The sequence below is a fragment of the Heteronotia binoei genome, chromosome 15 (assembly GCF_032191835.1).
Source record: "Heteronotia binoei isolate CCM8104 ecotype False Entrance Well chromosome 15, APGP_CSIRO_Hbin_v1, whole genome shotgun sequence".
Lineage (NCBI taxonomy): Eukaryota > Metazoa > Chordata > Lepidosauria > Squamata > Gekkonidae > Heteronotia > Heteronotia binoei.
This window is the reverse complement of record NC_083237.1, coordinates 34165448-34183762: the sequence shown is the minus strand read 5'-3', so window position 1 is coordinate 34183762 and position 18315 is coordinate 34165448. Positions and strand designations below refer to the sequence as shown.

The 18315-nt window shown below is 43.5% G+C and overlaps 1 protein-coding gene across 1 annotated transcript; it reads left to right on the top strand.

The window, feature by feature from the left end:
- The first annotated feature begins 345 nt into the window (after nt 1–345).
- LOC132584403 (tubulin polymerization-promoting protein family member 2-like) lies at nt 346–1569 on the top strand. The gene is made up of 3 exons (XM_060256275.1): nt 346–515; nt 605–758; nt 1405–1569. The coding sequence occupies exons 1-3, from the start codon at nt 346–348 to the stop codon at nt 1567–1569; spliced, it is 489 nt and encodes a 162-aa protein (XP_060112258.1).
- The last annotated feature ends 16746 nt before the right edge of the window (nt 1570–18315 follow it).

Sequence of the window (18315 nt, the reverse complement as noted above, 5' to 3'; positions counted from 1 at the left end):
GGTATGTCCTCTGAAGCTGCCATTTTCTCCAGGGAAACTGATCTCTGTAGACTGGAAAGCAACCATAATTCTGGGAGAACTCCAGCTCCCACCAGGAGGTTGGCAACCATGACTCATGCTTCTCTAAACTGTCAAATTGTGATGGCTCAAGCAAGAGATAAGAATCTCATCTTGCAATGATTCATCTCAGAGAAACTGTCTATAGCAGTGCCTGTCGTTTTCTCCTCAAAGCCTCCTGCCCCAAATTTGAAGAGCAAAACTCTTCTTCAAACTGTATGGAGCTGGGCTTCTCCTAAGAACATCTTGTGGTATTCCTTTGGCTCCTTCCTTTGTAGTTGCTGAAAGATGTCAGAGCTGGAAAAGGCCTTCCTTAAATTTGCCAATTATGGAAACACGTCCACCACGGGCAGTGACATGACGGACAAGAATTTCTCCAAGATGTGCCAGGAGTGTGGTGTGATGGATGGGAAGGCCGTGAACAGTGATGACGTGGCTATCGCCTTCAACAAAGTCAAGTGAGCTGGATAATGGGGGGCTGGAGGGGAATCTTGGGATATAACCTGGAATAGTGTAATGTCTGTCTTTCTCTCACTGCAACTCCCAGGGCAACAGGGGCCCGCACCATCAACTACATTCAGTTCTTGCAGGCCATTAAGGTTTTGTGTGGAAAGCGGTTCAGCAGGAAATTGTCTGAGGATGCTTTGCAGGCAACGTTCAAGTTGCTGGAGGGCAGGGAGCCAGCCAATGTGGAGACAACTGTGAGTGTGCTCTGGCTCTCCTGTGAAAACTTTTTAAACAAAAAACCTGCATGCATTTAAAAGGAATTACCTCAGGCCTGTTGCGTGTGCCATATATCTGAAAATGTGCAGAATGAGCTATTGGGCACAGAATGCAAATTTCCTGATAATCTCAGCTTTGATTTATTTAAAAAGAACAAGCTTCTAGTCCTTATCAGGACATGCCCTGCCACCTGGCAAACTAGGCAATTGCCTAGGTTGCCAGCCTTCTGGAGGTGCCAAATTGGGCACTTCCCATGTGACTCAGTGACTTTATCGGGGCGGGGGGGGGGTACCAGAAGTTAGCCTTGCCTAGGGTGCCAGAGAGTCTAGGGCTGGCCCTGGTCCTTATGGCTACAAAGCTGTGTTTGAAAGGATTTGAGCAGAGCCTGCTGAAATTTTGGAAGCCAACATAACCCAGTGTCCACTGCAGCAAGAATGGACCCAATAGGTCCCTACCTCTATGTCTGTTTGGATAAAACGTAACACCATCTAATTCCGTTCTACAAAGGAAAGGTGTGTTCCACAATTTCAGTTTACCACTCACTGCCTGTCCCATGCTGTCTGCATGCTGGAATCAGCCCACCGCCAGCCACACTGCATCTGACTTCTTGCCCCTGTCTTGTAGAAATCTGTGGCCAGAAGGGTGGAGAGACTGACAGACACCAGCGAGTACATGAACTCTAACATGCAACATTTTGACAAAAGTGGAAAGGACGATGGGGTTGCTGGGCACACAGACCTATCTCAGAGAACCAGCAATATTTCGAACTACAGGGGGTCTGGCACCTAAGGCAAGAGGTGGGGTGGACTTGCCATCTGGGACTTCCTTGGGAGGGGAGGCCAATAAATCACAGCTGCTCTGGCATACTGTCTTTGTGTCTGGCTTAGCCTACTACAGGCCACACCTGTCAAGCATGGTGAAATTCCATTGATAATTGATTGTTTTAGGGTCCTCCATAACACTGGTCTGTGAAGTATCATGCAGGACCAAGGTCTGTTAGCTCTGTTATTCTTTCCCCTCTCCCTTCCTGCTTTATTGCTTGCAAAGTAGAGAGAAATGAAACTAACTTGAGAAGAAGTAATCAGCACCTTCCCATACATTCCTGTTAGGGAGTGCGACACATCTGGGGAAAGCAAGGACAGAGTCCTGATAATGCTATGAGAATGTAGACATTTATTATGGATAGCACCAGCAGAAGTAATAAGAATAACAGCTGTTTCAGGAGAGGGAAAATGGGTTTTCCGGTTTCCGGCGGGGCGGTGTGGCAGCGTTCTGAGATAGCTCCTCGGGACAAACCACAAATTCAACTTTATTGGGGGACCTTAGGGTCCGCACAACCTCCGGTCGAGGAGGTAAAGTGCGTGGAAGGAGCGAGGGAAATAGTGGGGAGCCCTTTTGGGTGTTTCCCAAGTGTTTACCCTTTGTCTTTTACACCAAAGTTGAAAGCGTCTTCGGGCGAAACAGCCCCAGCCACCGGAGCACAGAGGTGGGCTGTGGTCATCGGTCTGAGGAGAAAAGGCGGAGAAGGAGAAGTTTGTTTTTTGTTTTTTTTATTCCTATTTGCTTATTGGCTCATCCTTTTTTTTTGCTGCCTTTCGGTGGGGAACTCTGTTCGGTGCTCCCTCCCCTGTCCGAGGGAAAGGGGGAGGGCGGCGGTGCTACAGTGAGGACTCGGAGGTCCGTTGCGGAGAGTGTAAAGAAAGACCGGCTTTATTTTACTTGTTTCGGCAACGTGCCTGTGGGGAGTCGGGACTTGTAATTACAAGCTCTGCAGGGGGAACAGAAACGAGAGCTGAAAGTACTTTATCCTCCGTCTGTTTATTTGCTTTCTTCCTTGTGTGAGGAAGCTCCAGGGGCGAGAGGACTTGAAAGATTAAGGTGACGAGAGGGTTAAACTGGGCTAGCCGAGGGCGTGCTGACGTACTGACGTCTTGACGTCTGGAAGTGCGGTTGAATTGGACGTTGGCTGGCGAGCGGAAACAAAGAATCCTGGAAGAGCATTGGAATCCCGGGCTGACGAGCCGAAGATAGACACAGCGTGTCAGGAAGACAGGAAGACACGAAGGCAGGAAGAGAACTGTCACACCTGAAGCCTGTAACGACAGGGTTTGTTTGAGTCACAGCCTCCTTCTTTGTAGTTGTTTTTTTTTTTTTATGTCTCCTGTTTGTTTGTCTGCCTGTTCGTCTACTGAACGGACAGAGCGGACAGAACGGATAGGAGAACAAGACATTTTAAGGAAGTTAAGACTTTTTAGGTTCCAGGCTTATCTATACTGGTTGTTACAGCCCAGAGTTTGAGAGACTGAGACTATCATTGTATTAATTACTCTATTAACTGGGGTGTTGAGTTATATTGTGTTTTGAATGCCAGAAGATACTGGGCCTCATTCGACTGTTAAGCTAGGTAGTTCATTCAGGCTCCAGTGGGTTGCCGGACGCTGGAGATTTTTTTTTTTTTTTAGTTGGAGGTGGATTCTGGGAAGGTGTTGGCTCAAACCTCGTGTGACTCTTGTCTATTGAGAATATTTTTTTGCGTTTCTGGGTCAGAGGTCTGAACCAAATTTGCTCATCAATGTGAGAAGAATTGATATTTATTAGGTGTCTGGTAATCTTCTAAACCTGTCAAAACTGTAGGTTAGGTATTGTTTTTCGGGGTTCCGGGGTTCTGGTGCTTTTGCCCAGTTTAACTAAGCAATAACTAGGTTATAAGTAATAATTAGGTTAGCTGGATTCTGTATGCTAGAACAATGTTTCAAGCAGGGAAAACAAAATTTTCACCAGGGCAGCCAAAGGCTGTTGGTGCAGCATTATCGCAGGATACGATCAAAGATATTCAATTAAATTTCTTAGATGTATTAAATCAAATGAAGGAGGTACTAACAAAACAGATGGAGGGTGTTGTGAGCAAAATTGAAAGTCTGGATGATAAGTTTGATGAGACGAAGAAGGAGATAACTGAGGTGGTCAAAATGACAAAACTAATAGAGGGTAAGCTTAGATTTATGGAAGGCAAAATGGAGGAAATAGAAATAAGTCAGGGAAAATCCGAGGCGAAAGTCACACAAATGGAAATGGGACAAGCAGAATATGTACTCAGGTTTTTGAATATACCTGAGGAAAAGAACGAAAATTTGGTTAAATTATTGAGTGAAGCTCTAGCGGACTTGTTGGAGATAGACAAGATGGAAATGGAGAGAGAATTTGACTGTGTATACAGAGTTAACACTACCTATGCTAGAAAGAATGGGCTAAGCAGGGAGGTCCACTTAAGATTTACCCGCAAGTTGATTAAGGAAAGGGTATGGAAAGAAGTGAGAGACCAGCAGCTAATTATAAATGGGACTAAAATAAAATTAATGAAGGAAATACCCTGGTCAATCAGAATTAAGAGAAAGGAATAGTCACAGCTGGCGTTTGCTCTACAGGAAAAAGGGATCCTGTATAGGTGGCTAGTCCCAGAGGGGCTGATGTTCACCTATGCGAACAATAGATTTAAGATAGATTCAACTCTCAAAATGGAGGAATTTATTAAAACTCACAGCGGTAATTGGTCAAAGGGAAAAATCTAAGGGAAAAATCTAAACGGAGTAGAGAGACAGCCAGAACAAATAGACCTTTTAAAAGAATTTCAGCTGTTGGATTCAGAAGAGCGAGAGGAGGGAGAGGTTGTTTTATCGGAAGAACTAAAAAGGGAGACGAGATTACAGAAGAAAAAAAAAGAATCCAAATAGATTACTAGAGAAAACAATATGAAAAGTAGTTTAAAAATTATTTCGGTAAATGTTAACGGTCTAAATTCCCCTCAGAAAAGGAAGCGAATTTTCCTACAGTTGAATAAATTGAAGGCAGATATTTTATGCATACAAGAGACTCATATGAGGAAAAAGGATGAAGGCTTGCTAAATAATAAGAAACTAGGTAGTATTTTTGTTACCTCAGAAGAAAAAAAGAGGAAGAGAGGGTTGGCGACATATGTCAAAGAGGGAATACAAGCCGAATTAATTTTCGAAGGAAAAGACGCCAGAATGCACGGAATTGAAATAATAAAGGATTCACAAAAGTTTCTGTTGATTAACGTTTATGCTCCTAATGATAAACAAAAATTGTTTTATAAGGAATTGTATGCTAAGGTAACTGAGGTTGGATATGAAAACGTTTGCATTATTGGTGATTTAAATGCAGTCGAAAATCCTGAATTAGATAGAAGTCCCAAATCCGAGGATAAGAAAATTAAGATAAATAACAGTAATATTCTCCCCGAAACTTTTCTGAGACTGGTGGATGAACTGACACTAGTGGATGTTTGGCGTACTCTTAACCCTAAAAGAAGAGATTATACATATTTTTCAAATAGACACGCCTCTTGGTCTAGAATTGATTCGATTTGGATATCATTAGGCTTAATGAAAGTGGTACAAGAAACGGAAATTCTCCCATCCACAATTGCTGATCATTCACCCATTATGTTATCATTAATTATGTCTAAGAGAAAATCGGGGTGGAGAATGAATCCGAGTTTGATGAAGGACAAGAAATTCATTCAATATATAGGGGAAGAACTGAAGTCTTTTTTTTTTTATAAATACGGAGAAGGATACATCTCAGACAGCTATTTGGGAAACTAGTAAAGCCTTTTTTAGGGGCTTGGTTATCAGTTATAGTGTTAAAAAATGGCGTGAGGAGAGCAGTAATTTGACGAGATGGACAGATTTAATTAAAGCAAAATAAATTCTGTTAAAATCAAACCCCACATTAAAGGAGCTCAGATCTGAAATTAGAATTCTTCAACATAAAGTTCATTTAATATTTTTAGATCAAATGGAAAGAAAGATTGCTTATGCTAAAGCTCATTTCTTTGAGAATGCAAATAAACCCGGCAAGTGGCTTGCTTACAGAATAAGGAAAGAGAGAGAAAAGAAGATGATTAAAACCTTAAAGGACAAAAATGGACAGAATACTTCTGTCCTGGATGATATGAAAGTCATAGTGCAAGAATTTTATAAGAATTTATATAAAAGAGAGGAGAGACTTAAGGCTGAACAAGAAGAATATCTTATGAATAGAGTGCGGACGAAGTTAAATAACGAACAGAGAGAATCATTAGCTGGTCCGATAACGATGGTTGAAATTGTTGAGGCATGGAATAAAATAAAAAGCAATAAGGCAGCGGGACCTGATGGAATTCCGCCGGAATATTATATAACCTTCAAAGACATTTTAGTAGACCCATTTAAATGCTTACTAGAGGAGGTATGGAGTTTGGCTAAAATCCCAGAGTCATGGCGACACAGTAATGTGGTGCTCATTCCAAAATCTGGTAAAGATGCGGACGATATTGGGAACTATCGTCCCGTATCTTTACTAAATATAGATTATAAAATATTTACGTCGATCTTGGCAAACAGACTCAAATTGATTTTAGGTGAGATTATCCATTCTGATCAAACAGGGTTTTTACCAAGAAGATATATGAGAACAAATACTAGGATGTTGTTTAATTTTCTGGAATATTTTGAGTTTAATAGAGACAAACAATTAGCTCTTTTATTTCTCGATGCGGAGAAAGCGTTTGATAATTTAGATTGGAATTTTATGTTGGAGCTTTTAGAGAAGTCTAATTTTAGTGAAAAATTCGTGGATAATATACGAGCAATTTATGATAAACAATACGCTAGGATAATCATCAACGGAGATCTGACAGAGGAAATATGTCTCAGTAAGGGTACAAGGCAAGGATGTCCTCTGTCCCCTCTATTGTTTATTTTGTCTTTGGAATTATTGAATGAAACAATCAGATGTGATAATAGAGTTCAAGGCTTAAAAGTAAAAGGTCAAAATTATAAAATCTTAGCCTATGCAGATGACATGGCTTTTGTTCTTCAAAATCCCCTGGAGTCAATAGAGGTGGTTTTAACTCACCTTGAAGAATATGGGAAAGTTGCTGGCCTGAAGATAAACATAAACAAGTCAAAATTATTAACTAAAAACATGTCTGTGCAGGCAATTTTGGACCTTGAAAGGAAATCAGGATTTAAAAGGGACAAAAAAATAAGATACCTAGGTTTAGTGATCTCTGAAAAGTGTAGTTCCATTTATGAAGATAATTATAATCCTTTATTAAAGGAAATAGATTTATTATTTAAAAAATGGGCCAATTTAAGACTTTCATTTATGGGGAGAGTGTCATTACTTAAAATGAATATTCTTCCCAAAGTCCTATTTTTGTTTCAAGTGGCAAATTTTGCCGTAAAAGAATCTTTCCTTGTGAAATTAAATCAGATGTCTAAAAAATTTGTATGGCAGGGAAAGAAACCCAGAGTAGGGTGGAAAATCTTGACAGACAAAAAAGAGAATGGAGGCCTCGGTCTCCCTGACTTTGAGATTTATTATAATGCCTGCTCAATTTTATGGTTAAAAGAATGGGTAAATTTGGAAGATACCCGCTTATTAGCAATTGAAGGAGCCGATTTACAGGCTGGCTGGCATGCAAATATGTGGCATATTCAAAAACCCCAAAACTATTTTAAAAACCATTTAATTAGTAAATCTTTATTTCAAGTCTGGACAAAAATAAAGAGGAAAATATATGACAAAACGCCCAGGTGGATATCCCCAGTGGAGGCATCAACCCGACCGCAACTTTGGTCCCCTGGTAGGATAATAAGATACACAGATCTACTAGAGGAAAATGATAAAATAAGAAGGAAGGAGGATCTAGAAGCAAGAGGGATCTCCATTGATTGGTGGACAATGACACAAATTCTGGCAAAGTACAATAAGGATAAAATTTTTGGGTTTACTAAGACAAATTTTGATTTTGATATGATAATAACAGCAAGGACTGGAAAACTGATTAAGAAGGTTTATAATTATTTATTACAAATAAAACTCGAGGATGAAACTGTCAAAAATGTAATGTTAAAATGGTCCAATAATATAAAGCTTAATATTACTCTGGACCAATGGGAGACATTATGGAAAAATAACTACAAAATTATAAAGCCAGTTAATTTTCGGGAAAACTTCTTTAAGCTTTTTTACAGATGGCATATCACTCCGGTGTTATTAAATAAAATTAATCATGTTATCCCACCTAAATGCTGGAAATGCGAAGTAAAGTTAGGAACCTATTATCATGGTGGACCTGTAGTGTGTCCAGTAGGTATTGGAAAAATATTCATAAAATGTTGGTAGACATTCTTAAGTTTAATTTTTCTTTTAAGCCGGAATTTATGTTATTATCGTTGGTTAGAGGGACGGTTCCACGTGAGGATGAATTTATCTCAGTATATATAATAACAACGGCTAGAATACTATTTGCACAAAAATGGAAATCTAAAACGCTTCCAAAGAGGGAAGAAATAATTCAAAAAATAGTACAGGTGGCCGAAATGGATATATTAGCTAATATTATAAAAGGTAATTCGAAGGAGGAAGCAAAAAAAAGATGGGGAAAAGTATATGCATGGTTGGAAAAGAACTGAATTGAAATTGTTAATGATAACTGTTTTAATATTATTTATATTGTGATTGTATCAAAGAGAAAGGAAAGATATTAACTATCGATTCGGGACTTTAATACCACAGTATCACCCCACTCGGGATCTATGTTGTTTGTTATAGGATAAGGATAATCCTATTGAGAGTATATAATTTTGTGTGTTTATCTGCAAATGGAAATTATTTGGTTGTGTTTGTATTAATTGAAGGATGTAATAAAATAATAGAAATTGAAAAAAAAAAGGAGAGGGAAAATGGATGTCATACAATCAACTATTAAAAATACAAAGCGGTAAAATAGAAATGAAAACTGCTGAGGAATTGCACTATAAATATGATTGGTTTCAAATGTAACAAATAAAGAGTTTTGTGGAAAATGATCTTAAAACTGATGGAATAAGACGAGAACAAACAGAAATGGAAAAAGTTCTGCTCGGAGATAATGAAAAATTAATTTCGAAAATTTATAAGTTACTTTTAAAATGGTTTACGGAAGATGAAGAAGTGAAATCACAAATGATTAAGTGGGCAATTAATGTAAATAAAGAAATACAGATGGATACATGGGAATATTTGTGGAAGAACTCTATGAAACTCAACATGTCAGAGTATCAAAGAGAACTGTTTTAAGATGATGTACAGATGGCATATGACTCCTAAAAAGTTGGCAAAGATGAACAATAAGACGTCAGACAGATGTTGGAAATGTAAAAAACATGAAGGTTCTTTCTACCATATGTGGTGGACTTGTGAAAGAGCAAAGATTTATTGGCAGATGATTCAACAAGAGATATCTAAGAGCTTGGGATATGAATTCAATAAAGTTGCAGAGACTTTTCTGTTGGGATTACAAATGGAAAAATTTCCAAAAGAAGACAGAACTTTAATCTGGTACTTGCTCTCAGCTGCTAGGACATTGTATGCGCAGTTGTGGAAGCAAGAAAAAATACCAGAGAAATGGGATTGGATTATAAAAGTTATGACATGGAGTGAAATGGACAAGTTAACAAGAACCTTAAGAGACTATGATTTGGAAGTATTTAAGATGGAGTGGAAAAAGTTCAGACGTTACTTAGAAAAAGAGTGGAAATAAAAGGACATTGGACAATTTTTGATAATGACTAAGTATAAGAGGGAGGAGGATTTTAATTTTGGATCTTAATAATTAAGGGTACCTTTAATATTAATATTAATATTTTATTTAGTACACCGGCGGGGGTCAAGTAATGGGGGAAGGGGTGGATAGAAAGTAATATATGGGATAGAGGGGAAAAGTAGTTATTAATGATGTAAGAAATTGACTATGTTACCATATGTTACTAATGAATTGTTTGAAACATGAGAATGGCTGAAAAGATTCCAGTGAGCAGTGAACTTCCAGAACCTGAGGAAGGGGCGAGAGCACCAACACTGCCGTGGCACGTGCTGGATGCCCGGAGAGTCGCTGGAAAGGGCTCCCTTCTCCATATTCAACAACTCTTGGTCACCCTGTGCCAGTGGCAACTGCGTACCTCCATAACCACGATGGATGAGGCCCCGGCATGCAGAGATGCCATCCTAACCAGGCACATGCGCCAGGTGAAGATGGCCAATGAAGAGGGCGAAGTGGCCAAGCCTGGAGAGGAGGGGAGCACAGCAGTGACCGGCATGGAAGCCGACCCACCTCTGGCCGAGGTGGAAGTGGTTGGGACCTGTGGAGAAACGCCATCTGAGAGTGTTGGTGCTTCATCCAAAAAGGCAGGGATCAGTAAATCCATTCAGCAGGCTTTGTAGCCTTCCCCTCACTCCCCCCCTCCCTTCCAGAGCCAAACCAACAACGCTAGGGGGAAAGTCTCCTAGAGAGGCAGGAAGTGCTGTGGTTCCTGGCATGTGTTAGGCAGGAAGAGAAGCAGATTTGAACGGGGGCTCGAGCGAGCATGTGGTGAGCAATGGAGGCTCCTGCCTGTGGGGGAGGCCTGCTCAGGAAAATGAGGCCTCCAGGCAGGCAGACTAAGTAAGTACTTCACAAGACAGGGCAAGTTTAGATCAGGGCCAGCCGGATGCGTTTATAATCAACTTTATTTTGTTATGCTGTTTGCTGTGCTGGGCTGTGCTGTGCTGGGCTGTGCTGTGCTAATTTTGTAGATGCAACTGTTTTTGTTTTGTTTTTCTTTCCCTATCCTTTTCTCTTTTTAAATAAATATATTTTTACTGTTTAAATGCTGGCAGTCAATCTCTGTACCACCTAGATCCCCAGACCGCTTTAGACCATGCTGTTTTTAGGAAGGGGGCCCCAGGGAAGGGGGAAGGCATGCAGTTGGATAAGGTGCCAATCCTCCAGGGGTGCCCCAAAGAAGTGCTGAGGTCTCTGTGAAACCCAAGTGCAGGGTGGCAGAGGACCTGGAGGCCTGGCCTCACAGCTGGAGAGGGGGATTGGGAGTCCTGTTCCTCTCAATCTGAACCCCGGGACTGAGCAGGTGGTGGCAGCGAGCCCAAGGGGCAGGAGGAGAAATAGCTCCCTCCAGGAGTTGGCGACTCCATAGGGAGCAGACGGGACCGGGTCTGAAGGCAGAATCGGGCCGGTTCCGTCACAGGACCCATGAGATAATGGGCCCAAGGGAGGAGGAAGACGAGATTGCTCAAGAATTCCGATCGATGGTACGAAAGGAAGTCGGTCGCCAAGGGGTTGCGGGATGAGATGCAAGTGAAGACCATCATGATGGCTGGAGAGTTCAACAGGCAAGTCAACCGGATTCTGAGGACAACTGACCCAAGAAGAGCCCTGCAACCGTCTGCAGCTCAACCCTCGACAATACCACCACAGGCACAGCCAGCAGCACCCCCAGTCCCTCGGGAAGGGGGCCAAGGAAGGGAGTTGGAAGCCACCTTTGACGGAGACGGAGGTGGAGTATTTCACGATCCAGGCTACATGCATTATTGGGGGAACACCTTCCCTGATGAATTTAGTCGTGTGGAGTATCTGGGATCGAAGCTGAAGGGGGACTCCAAAAGATGGTACATGAGTCTGTACGAGGCTGGAACTGGATGATGTGGCCACTTTCCTACAAGCCTTACTGGCCCAGTATGAGGACCCCCTACAGGAGACCCGTGCGTTGGCTGCCCTGAGGGACATACAACGAGGCTCTAAGTCGATCTGTGAGTATGCGGCCGAGTTCTGCACCAACGCAGCCAAAGTGAGGGGGTGGAGTGAGCTGATGAAGATCGAGCATTTCACCCGTGGGCTGAATGCTAGTGTCCTGGATCAAGCCCTGCAGCAAGCGAGGCCAACCACCCTGGTGGGGTGGATACAGCTGGCATGGGAAGTGGAAACCAACATGAAGAGAGTGCCCATGCAATGCCAGCAACAGAGCGGCAAGTCGGGCCATGACCCGAAACCAGGGGTGAAGATAGAGATGAAGAAAACCCAGGTGGGGGGAGGAGCTGGGAAGCCCCCGGCAACCCACAAGTGCTTTCGGTGCTGGGACCCGAACCACCTGGCCAGCAACTGCCCAACCCCCCCTAGACCACCATCTAGCACCTCCAAGACAAGCACTCCGACTCCAAAGAAGCAGACCGGCCACCCTAAGGATGCAGAGAAGAGCAGCGCAGCCGCGAGCTCAATGCCTGAAGAGGACACCATCATCATCGATGAGCTGAGTGAGATGTCCTGGGAGGACGAGCCGGCAGGAAACGAGGACGACCTGCTCTAAACAATGCCAATCAGCAGGTTGCCGATGAACTGGCACCACTCAGGGTGAGAGTAACTGGGTCGCTATATTTTGTGCCAGTAATTCTGCTAAACAGCAGACTCAAGGTTCATGCAGATGAAAGCTTTGATTGACTTGGGGTGCACGAGAGACCTAATCACCCCTAAGCTGGTGGACGCATTGGGGCTTCCCATGACGGCTTTGCCGCATCCCATCCAGTTTGAGCAGATGGATGCGTCAGTAATGAGGGGGGAGCCATGCGTATTAGAGACTCAATTAGTACCTGTGGGCATTAAAGACCACTGGGACCAGGAGACTTTTGTAATAGCCCCATCATCCTCTTACCATGTGGTTTTGGGAGTAGGGTGGATAGCCAAGCACGAGGCAGACATTCGATGGGGAGACCAGACGATAGAATTCAATGATACGAGGTGTTGAGCCCATAATTGGAATAAGGAGTGGGGCCCCAGTCCGCTGCCCTGAAATGAAAAGGTTTGCTTGACAATGGAGGAAGTCCAGATGAACCTTAAGGCTTATCGAGACTTAAGGGGGGTGTTCAGTGAACAGGGAGCCGATGAACTTCCGCCCCATAGGGACACGGACTGTGCCATTGAACTGATTCCGTGGCAGACCCTGCCTAAGGCCAAGCTGTACTCAATGGGGTGGGCTGAAAAGGTGGAACTGAGGAAGTTCCTACATAAGAACCTGAAGAGAGGCTTTATCCGACCCGCCACAGCCCCCCATGCAGCCCCCGTCCTCTTTAGGAAAAAGAAGGACGGCTCGCTCAGACTTTGTACTGATTTTCGGGGGATTAATGGGATTTCCACCTCCAATGCTTATCCATCAAGGATTTACTCAGTACTGTGTCGGAGGGGAAGATCTTTACTAAGCTGGACTTGAGGGATGCGTACTTCAGGGTGCGCATCAAAGAGGGGGATGAATGGAAAACGGCATTCAATACACCAATGGGACAATTTGAGTACCTAGTGATGCCATTTGGGTTACAAGGAACGCCTGGAATGTTCATGAACTTTATCAATGAAGCGCTGAGAGGATATTTGTTTAAGGGAGTGGTGGTGTACCTGGATGACATAATTATTTATTCACAAAATCTCCAATCGCATGTGAAATTAGTGAGGGAGGTCCTCAGTACACTGTTGAAGCATAAGTTGTATGCTAAGTTGTCAAAATGTGAGTTCCACAAGACTGAACTCGACTATTTGGGTTTCAGAGTATCAGGGCAGGGGTTGGCTATGGACCCAAGTAAGGTTCAAGCGGTACTAGACTGGGCTCCCCCGAGGACATGTAGACAGCTCCAATCGTTCCTTGGGTTCGCAAATTTTTACTGAACCTTCATACCGGGGTTCGCCCAAATAATGTTGCCCCTCACTGAGTTACTGAAAACAAAGGGGAAGGGTCCAGACTCCAAAAAAATGGGAGTAAAGCTAAATTGGACGCCGAAATGTCAGGAAGCGTTCAATAGGCTCAAAAGGCAGTTCACAAGTGAGCCAGTCTTAAGCCACCCCAATGAATTGAAGCCTTTCATTGTGCAATGTGACAATCTGACGTCGCTGTCGAAGCCATCCTCATGCAAAGAGATAAGGGGGGAAGGCTAAAGCCCTGTGCCTATATTTCTAAAAAGTTTTCCCAGGAGCAGAAGAAGAAGAAGAAGATATTGGATTTATATCCCGCCCTCCACTCCGAAGAGTCTCAGAGCGGCTCACAATCTCCTTTACCTTCCTCCCCCACAACAGACACCCTGTGAGGTGGGTGGGGCTGGAGAGGGCTCTCACAGCAGCTGCCCTTTCAAGGACAACCTCTGCCAGGGCTATGGCTGACCCAAGGCCATGCTAGCAGGTGCAAGTGGAGGAGTGGGGAATCAAACCCGGTTCTCCCAGATAAGAGTCCACACACTTAACCACTACACCAAACTGAGCAGAGGAATTGGTTGGTGTGGGATAAAGAGCCTTTTGCTGTGACTTATGCCTTAACAACATGGAGGTCATGGCTGGAAGGCGCCAAACTGCCATTTGAAATTTGGACTGATCACAAAAATCTGGAGGCGCTCACCGGCTGTCGTAAACTCAGTGAAAAGCAAATTAGGTGGGCGGGGTTCTTTTTCAAATTTGATTTCGTACTAAGGCACATCCCGAGGACAAAAAATTTCTTGGCAGACACCCTTTCACGCCTCCCTCAGTACAATAGCCAAAAAGAGGAAGTAGTGGACTCCTTGATCTCCCCTTCTCAAGTAGCCGCCATGGTAACCACCCGATCCAAAACAAAGCGGAATCTGCAAATGGAGAAGTGGGGGAGGGGGACGACTGGCCACAGAGACCAAAAAGGAAGGGAAGACCGAGTGAAGTGCAAAAGGGGGAGGATGGGTTCTGGTATAAAGATGGCAAACTTTATGTTCTTAAGAGCCTCCGCTCAGAGGTCCTGCAATTTTGCCATTCCAACAAGTTAGCCGGGCACTTTGGGTATGCGAAGACACTGCATCTGATTAATAGGCAATTCTGGTGGCCATCCATGAAAAAGGACATTTCTGAATTCGTGGCTTTCTGCCTTATTTGCTTAATGGCTAAGAAAAGGGGAGGAAAGCCCCCCGGGTTATTGAAACCTTTAGAAACAGCCACACGTCCTTGGTCCATAGTGTCAATGGATTTCATAGTCAAACTACCAGCCTCGCAAGGTAAGACCGTAATTCTGGTAGTAGTGGACCCCTTTTCCAAACAGGCACACTTCATTCCTTGTGCGCAACTGCCAACCGCTAAGAGACTAGCTTATTTGTTTTGCCACCATATTGTGAAACTCCACTCGTTCCCCAATAAGATCATTAGTGACAGAGGCCCACAGTTCGTTGCCAGCTTCTGGTGGGAGTTTTGCAAACTGATGGGTATAGAACAGGGGTTGAGCTCAGTTTACCATCTACAGACAGACGGACAGATGGAACGGATGAACGCACTTTTAGAACAGTACTTAAGGTGTTATGTGAACCACCAACAGTCTAATTGGGTGGACCTCTTGCCGTTTGCTGAGTATGGTTACAACAACTGTGCATAGCTCAACCAAAGCTTCCCTGTTTCAGATTGTAAATGGGTATGAAGGCAAGCCTGTTCCATTGTTGCCGGGGGGAGAGCGAACCTGAGACCCCACCTCTTTCGAGCAATGGTGGGGCAAATTAGAAAGCAGCTGGAAGGGGATCCAAGAGAACTTGGAATTGGCTAAGGAAGCTTATAAAAAGCAGTATGATAAATCCCATGTGCCCGTTTGGGATTTCCAAGTGGGGGATTCTGTGTTTGTGTCAACAAACAACCTTCCACTGAATCAGCCTTCAAAGAAGCTGGCTTATAGATTTTTGGGTCCTTTTAAGATCAAGAGGGTAATCAATAAAGTGACGATAGAATTGGAATTGCCCTGCCTTTCATTGCAGTCTTTTGCAAAGAGAACCGGATGGTACTCCTTGGCACCCTCGACCGCCAGCTCCACAACCTATCCAGATTGGGAATCAGAGTCATCATGAAGTTCAAGAAATTTTAGATGCTAAAGTAAAACGTGGAGTGTTGTATTATTTGATTAAATGGAAACATTTCCCGGCCAGCAAAAATGAATGGGTAGCAGAACAAGATGTTTTAGCCCTTGATTTGATAAACAAGTTTTATAAAGCATTCCCTCAAAAACCCCAACGCTGATGTTAAGGGGGCAGTATGTCAAGCATGGTGAAATTCCATTGATAATTGATTGTTTTAGGGTCCTCCATAACACTGGTCTGTGAAGTATCATGGAGGACCAAGGTCTGTTAGCTCTGTTATTCTTTCCCCTCCCCCTTCCTGCTTTATTGCTTGCAAAGTAGAAGTAGAGAGAAATGAAACTAACTTGAGAAGAAGTAATCAGCACCTTCCCATACATTCCTGTTAGGGAGTGCGACACATCTGGGGAAAGCAAGGACAGAGTCCTGATAACGCTATGAGAATGTAGACATTTATGATAGTTTATGTGTGAGAGCTACCCCTCGCCCCCACCTATGGGAATCCTTTTAAAAGTATTGTATCAATGTATTTGCAGCATCACTCTCAAGAATCTGTTACACTGAAAGTATCGGTTTATCAATAAACGTTTTGTATCAACTTCGACTCGTCATTGAAACCGCATGCTTGACAACACCATCCTCAACTTGGTGCCTCTATGATTAATTCTTGCAGGGGGGATTCATTCCGAGGCAGCTAGCATGCTAATTCCTCTCAAGAAAGCAAACTATGGCCTGCAGACAGGATTGCCAATTGCCAGCTGAGGCCTAGAGAACTCCTGCGATTTAGAACTGGTTCCCCAGACTTACAGAAATCAGTTTCCCTTGAGAAAATGGCTGTTTTGGAGGGAACTCTATGGCACAATACCACGCTGAAGTCCTTGCCCTCCTCTGGTTCCACCTTCCAAATCTCCAGGAATTTCCCAGCCTTTTCTTCGAAGATGATATAGCCACATTATGAGAGCAAACCTACTTGGGATCATCCATGCCAAAAGTTAATGTGAAAACATCTCCTTGGAGACATCTGAGTTCACAAGAAAGGGTGTGTGTGTGTGTGTGTGCAGGGAGGCTGCAGCCCCCTCTCCATACATATTGCAGTTGCAGTGGGAAGGCTTTCCACCACCAGTCACTGAGAGGCATAAACGCAGGCCTCGGATTCAGTGGGAGCTCACAGGAGCACGGCTCCTGAACCTTTTCGGAGAGTTCCACCTTCTCTTTCTGAGAGTTCCACCTCCTTGTCCATTGAATAGTATGTGCAGCTGTATAAAAATCCCTGGATGAGCTCCACCACCTATTTTTCTACAAAATGACCCAAGCATAAACGGGATACAAAATCCTAGAAGCAGCCATGAGGGCTTTATAGCCTGTGAATTGGTCCTTAACTTTGCATATAAAGACTTCTAAAGAGCCACAAGAACTCTGATTCTAGCAGGAAACCAACCTGATATGCATGACCAGAGCATGACCACAGATAGGCAGAATATAACCCCTCAAGAAAAAGATTATAAAAGGGAAGTCAAAATACATACACAACATTAAAAAGGTCTAATTATTTTTTAAAATGCAAACATTTCTACACAAAGTGGTGCCAGAGATAAAACTTGACAGGGAGTCATCACTATTGGTTTTTTCTTGTATCATTTCTAAAATGGCTTCCACCAGGTCTGCCTCGCTTTTGTAACCTGGAGAAGTGGGAAGTTCAATCTGAAAAGAGTTTCAAAGATATTGATTCCATGCTAAGTGACAGCTTACTCAACAACACTTTCTGTCCTGAGTGAGAAAGGTGACTATAAACAAACGCAGTGCCCTCTAACTAACAAGAGAGCCAGATTTATATGTTGAGGATATTTTGTCCAGGCTGGCATGCATGCCTTTTTAGCCCCTGAATTAAGAAAGGTCATTTAAGCATGGATGAATGTTGGGATATGGGAGCATCTGTGTGTTGGGCAGATATCTGTGTGTTGGGCACATACCTCGGAAAGATCAAGCACGAAGGGAAGACCCTTCCAGTAAACCTCACACCTGTGCAAGGATGTTCTTGAGCTTTTCCAACACAGAAGTTCCACATTTCAAGAGCTGGCCTGACAACCTCAATGTTCAAAGTAGTGAGCAACCATCAGGGGTTTTAAACATGGTTCCATGTGTTTCTAAGAGCAACAGGGGGTAAAGTCACTTGCCTCCCCATGACATTTTGTGTATTTCACTCCCAAAGTCTACAATGTTGGATGGATCTGAACAGGTAAGAACTGAAGAAGTCAGTTATTTCTTTTGCTGAAAAAAATGTATCCTTGTCTAGGGTTGCCAGGTCTGACTCAAGAAATATCTAGGGTTGCCAAGTCCAATTCAAGAAATAACTGGGGACTTTGGGGGTGGAGCCAGGAGACTTTGGGGGTGGAGCCAGGAGACATTGAGGTGGAGCCAAGATCAAGGCTGTGACAAGCATAATTGAACTCCAAAGGGAGTGCTGGCCATCACATTTAAAGGGATGGCACACCTTTTCAATTCCTTCCTTCCATAGGAAATGAAGGATAGGGGCACCTTCTTTTGGAGCTCATAGAATTGGACCCCCAGGTCCAATCTTTTTAAAACTTGGGGGGTATTTTGGGGAGAGGCACTAAATGCTATACTGAAAATTTGGTGCCTCTACCTCAAAAAACAGCCCCCCCAGAGTCCCAGTTACCCGCAGATCAATTCTCCATGATTTTCTATGGGAATAAATCTCCATAGGGAATAATAGAGTTCCCAGCAGACATTTCCCTCCCCTCCCCCCCCCCCCATTTTCTGACGACCCTGAAGCGGGGGGAGGGTTTTCCAAACGGGGGGATC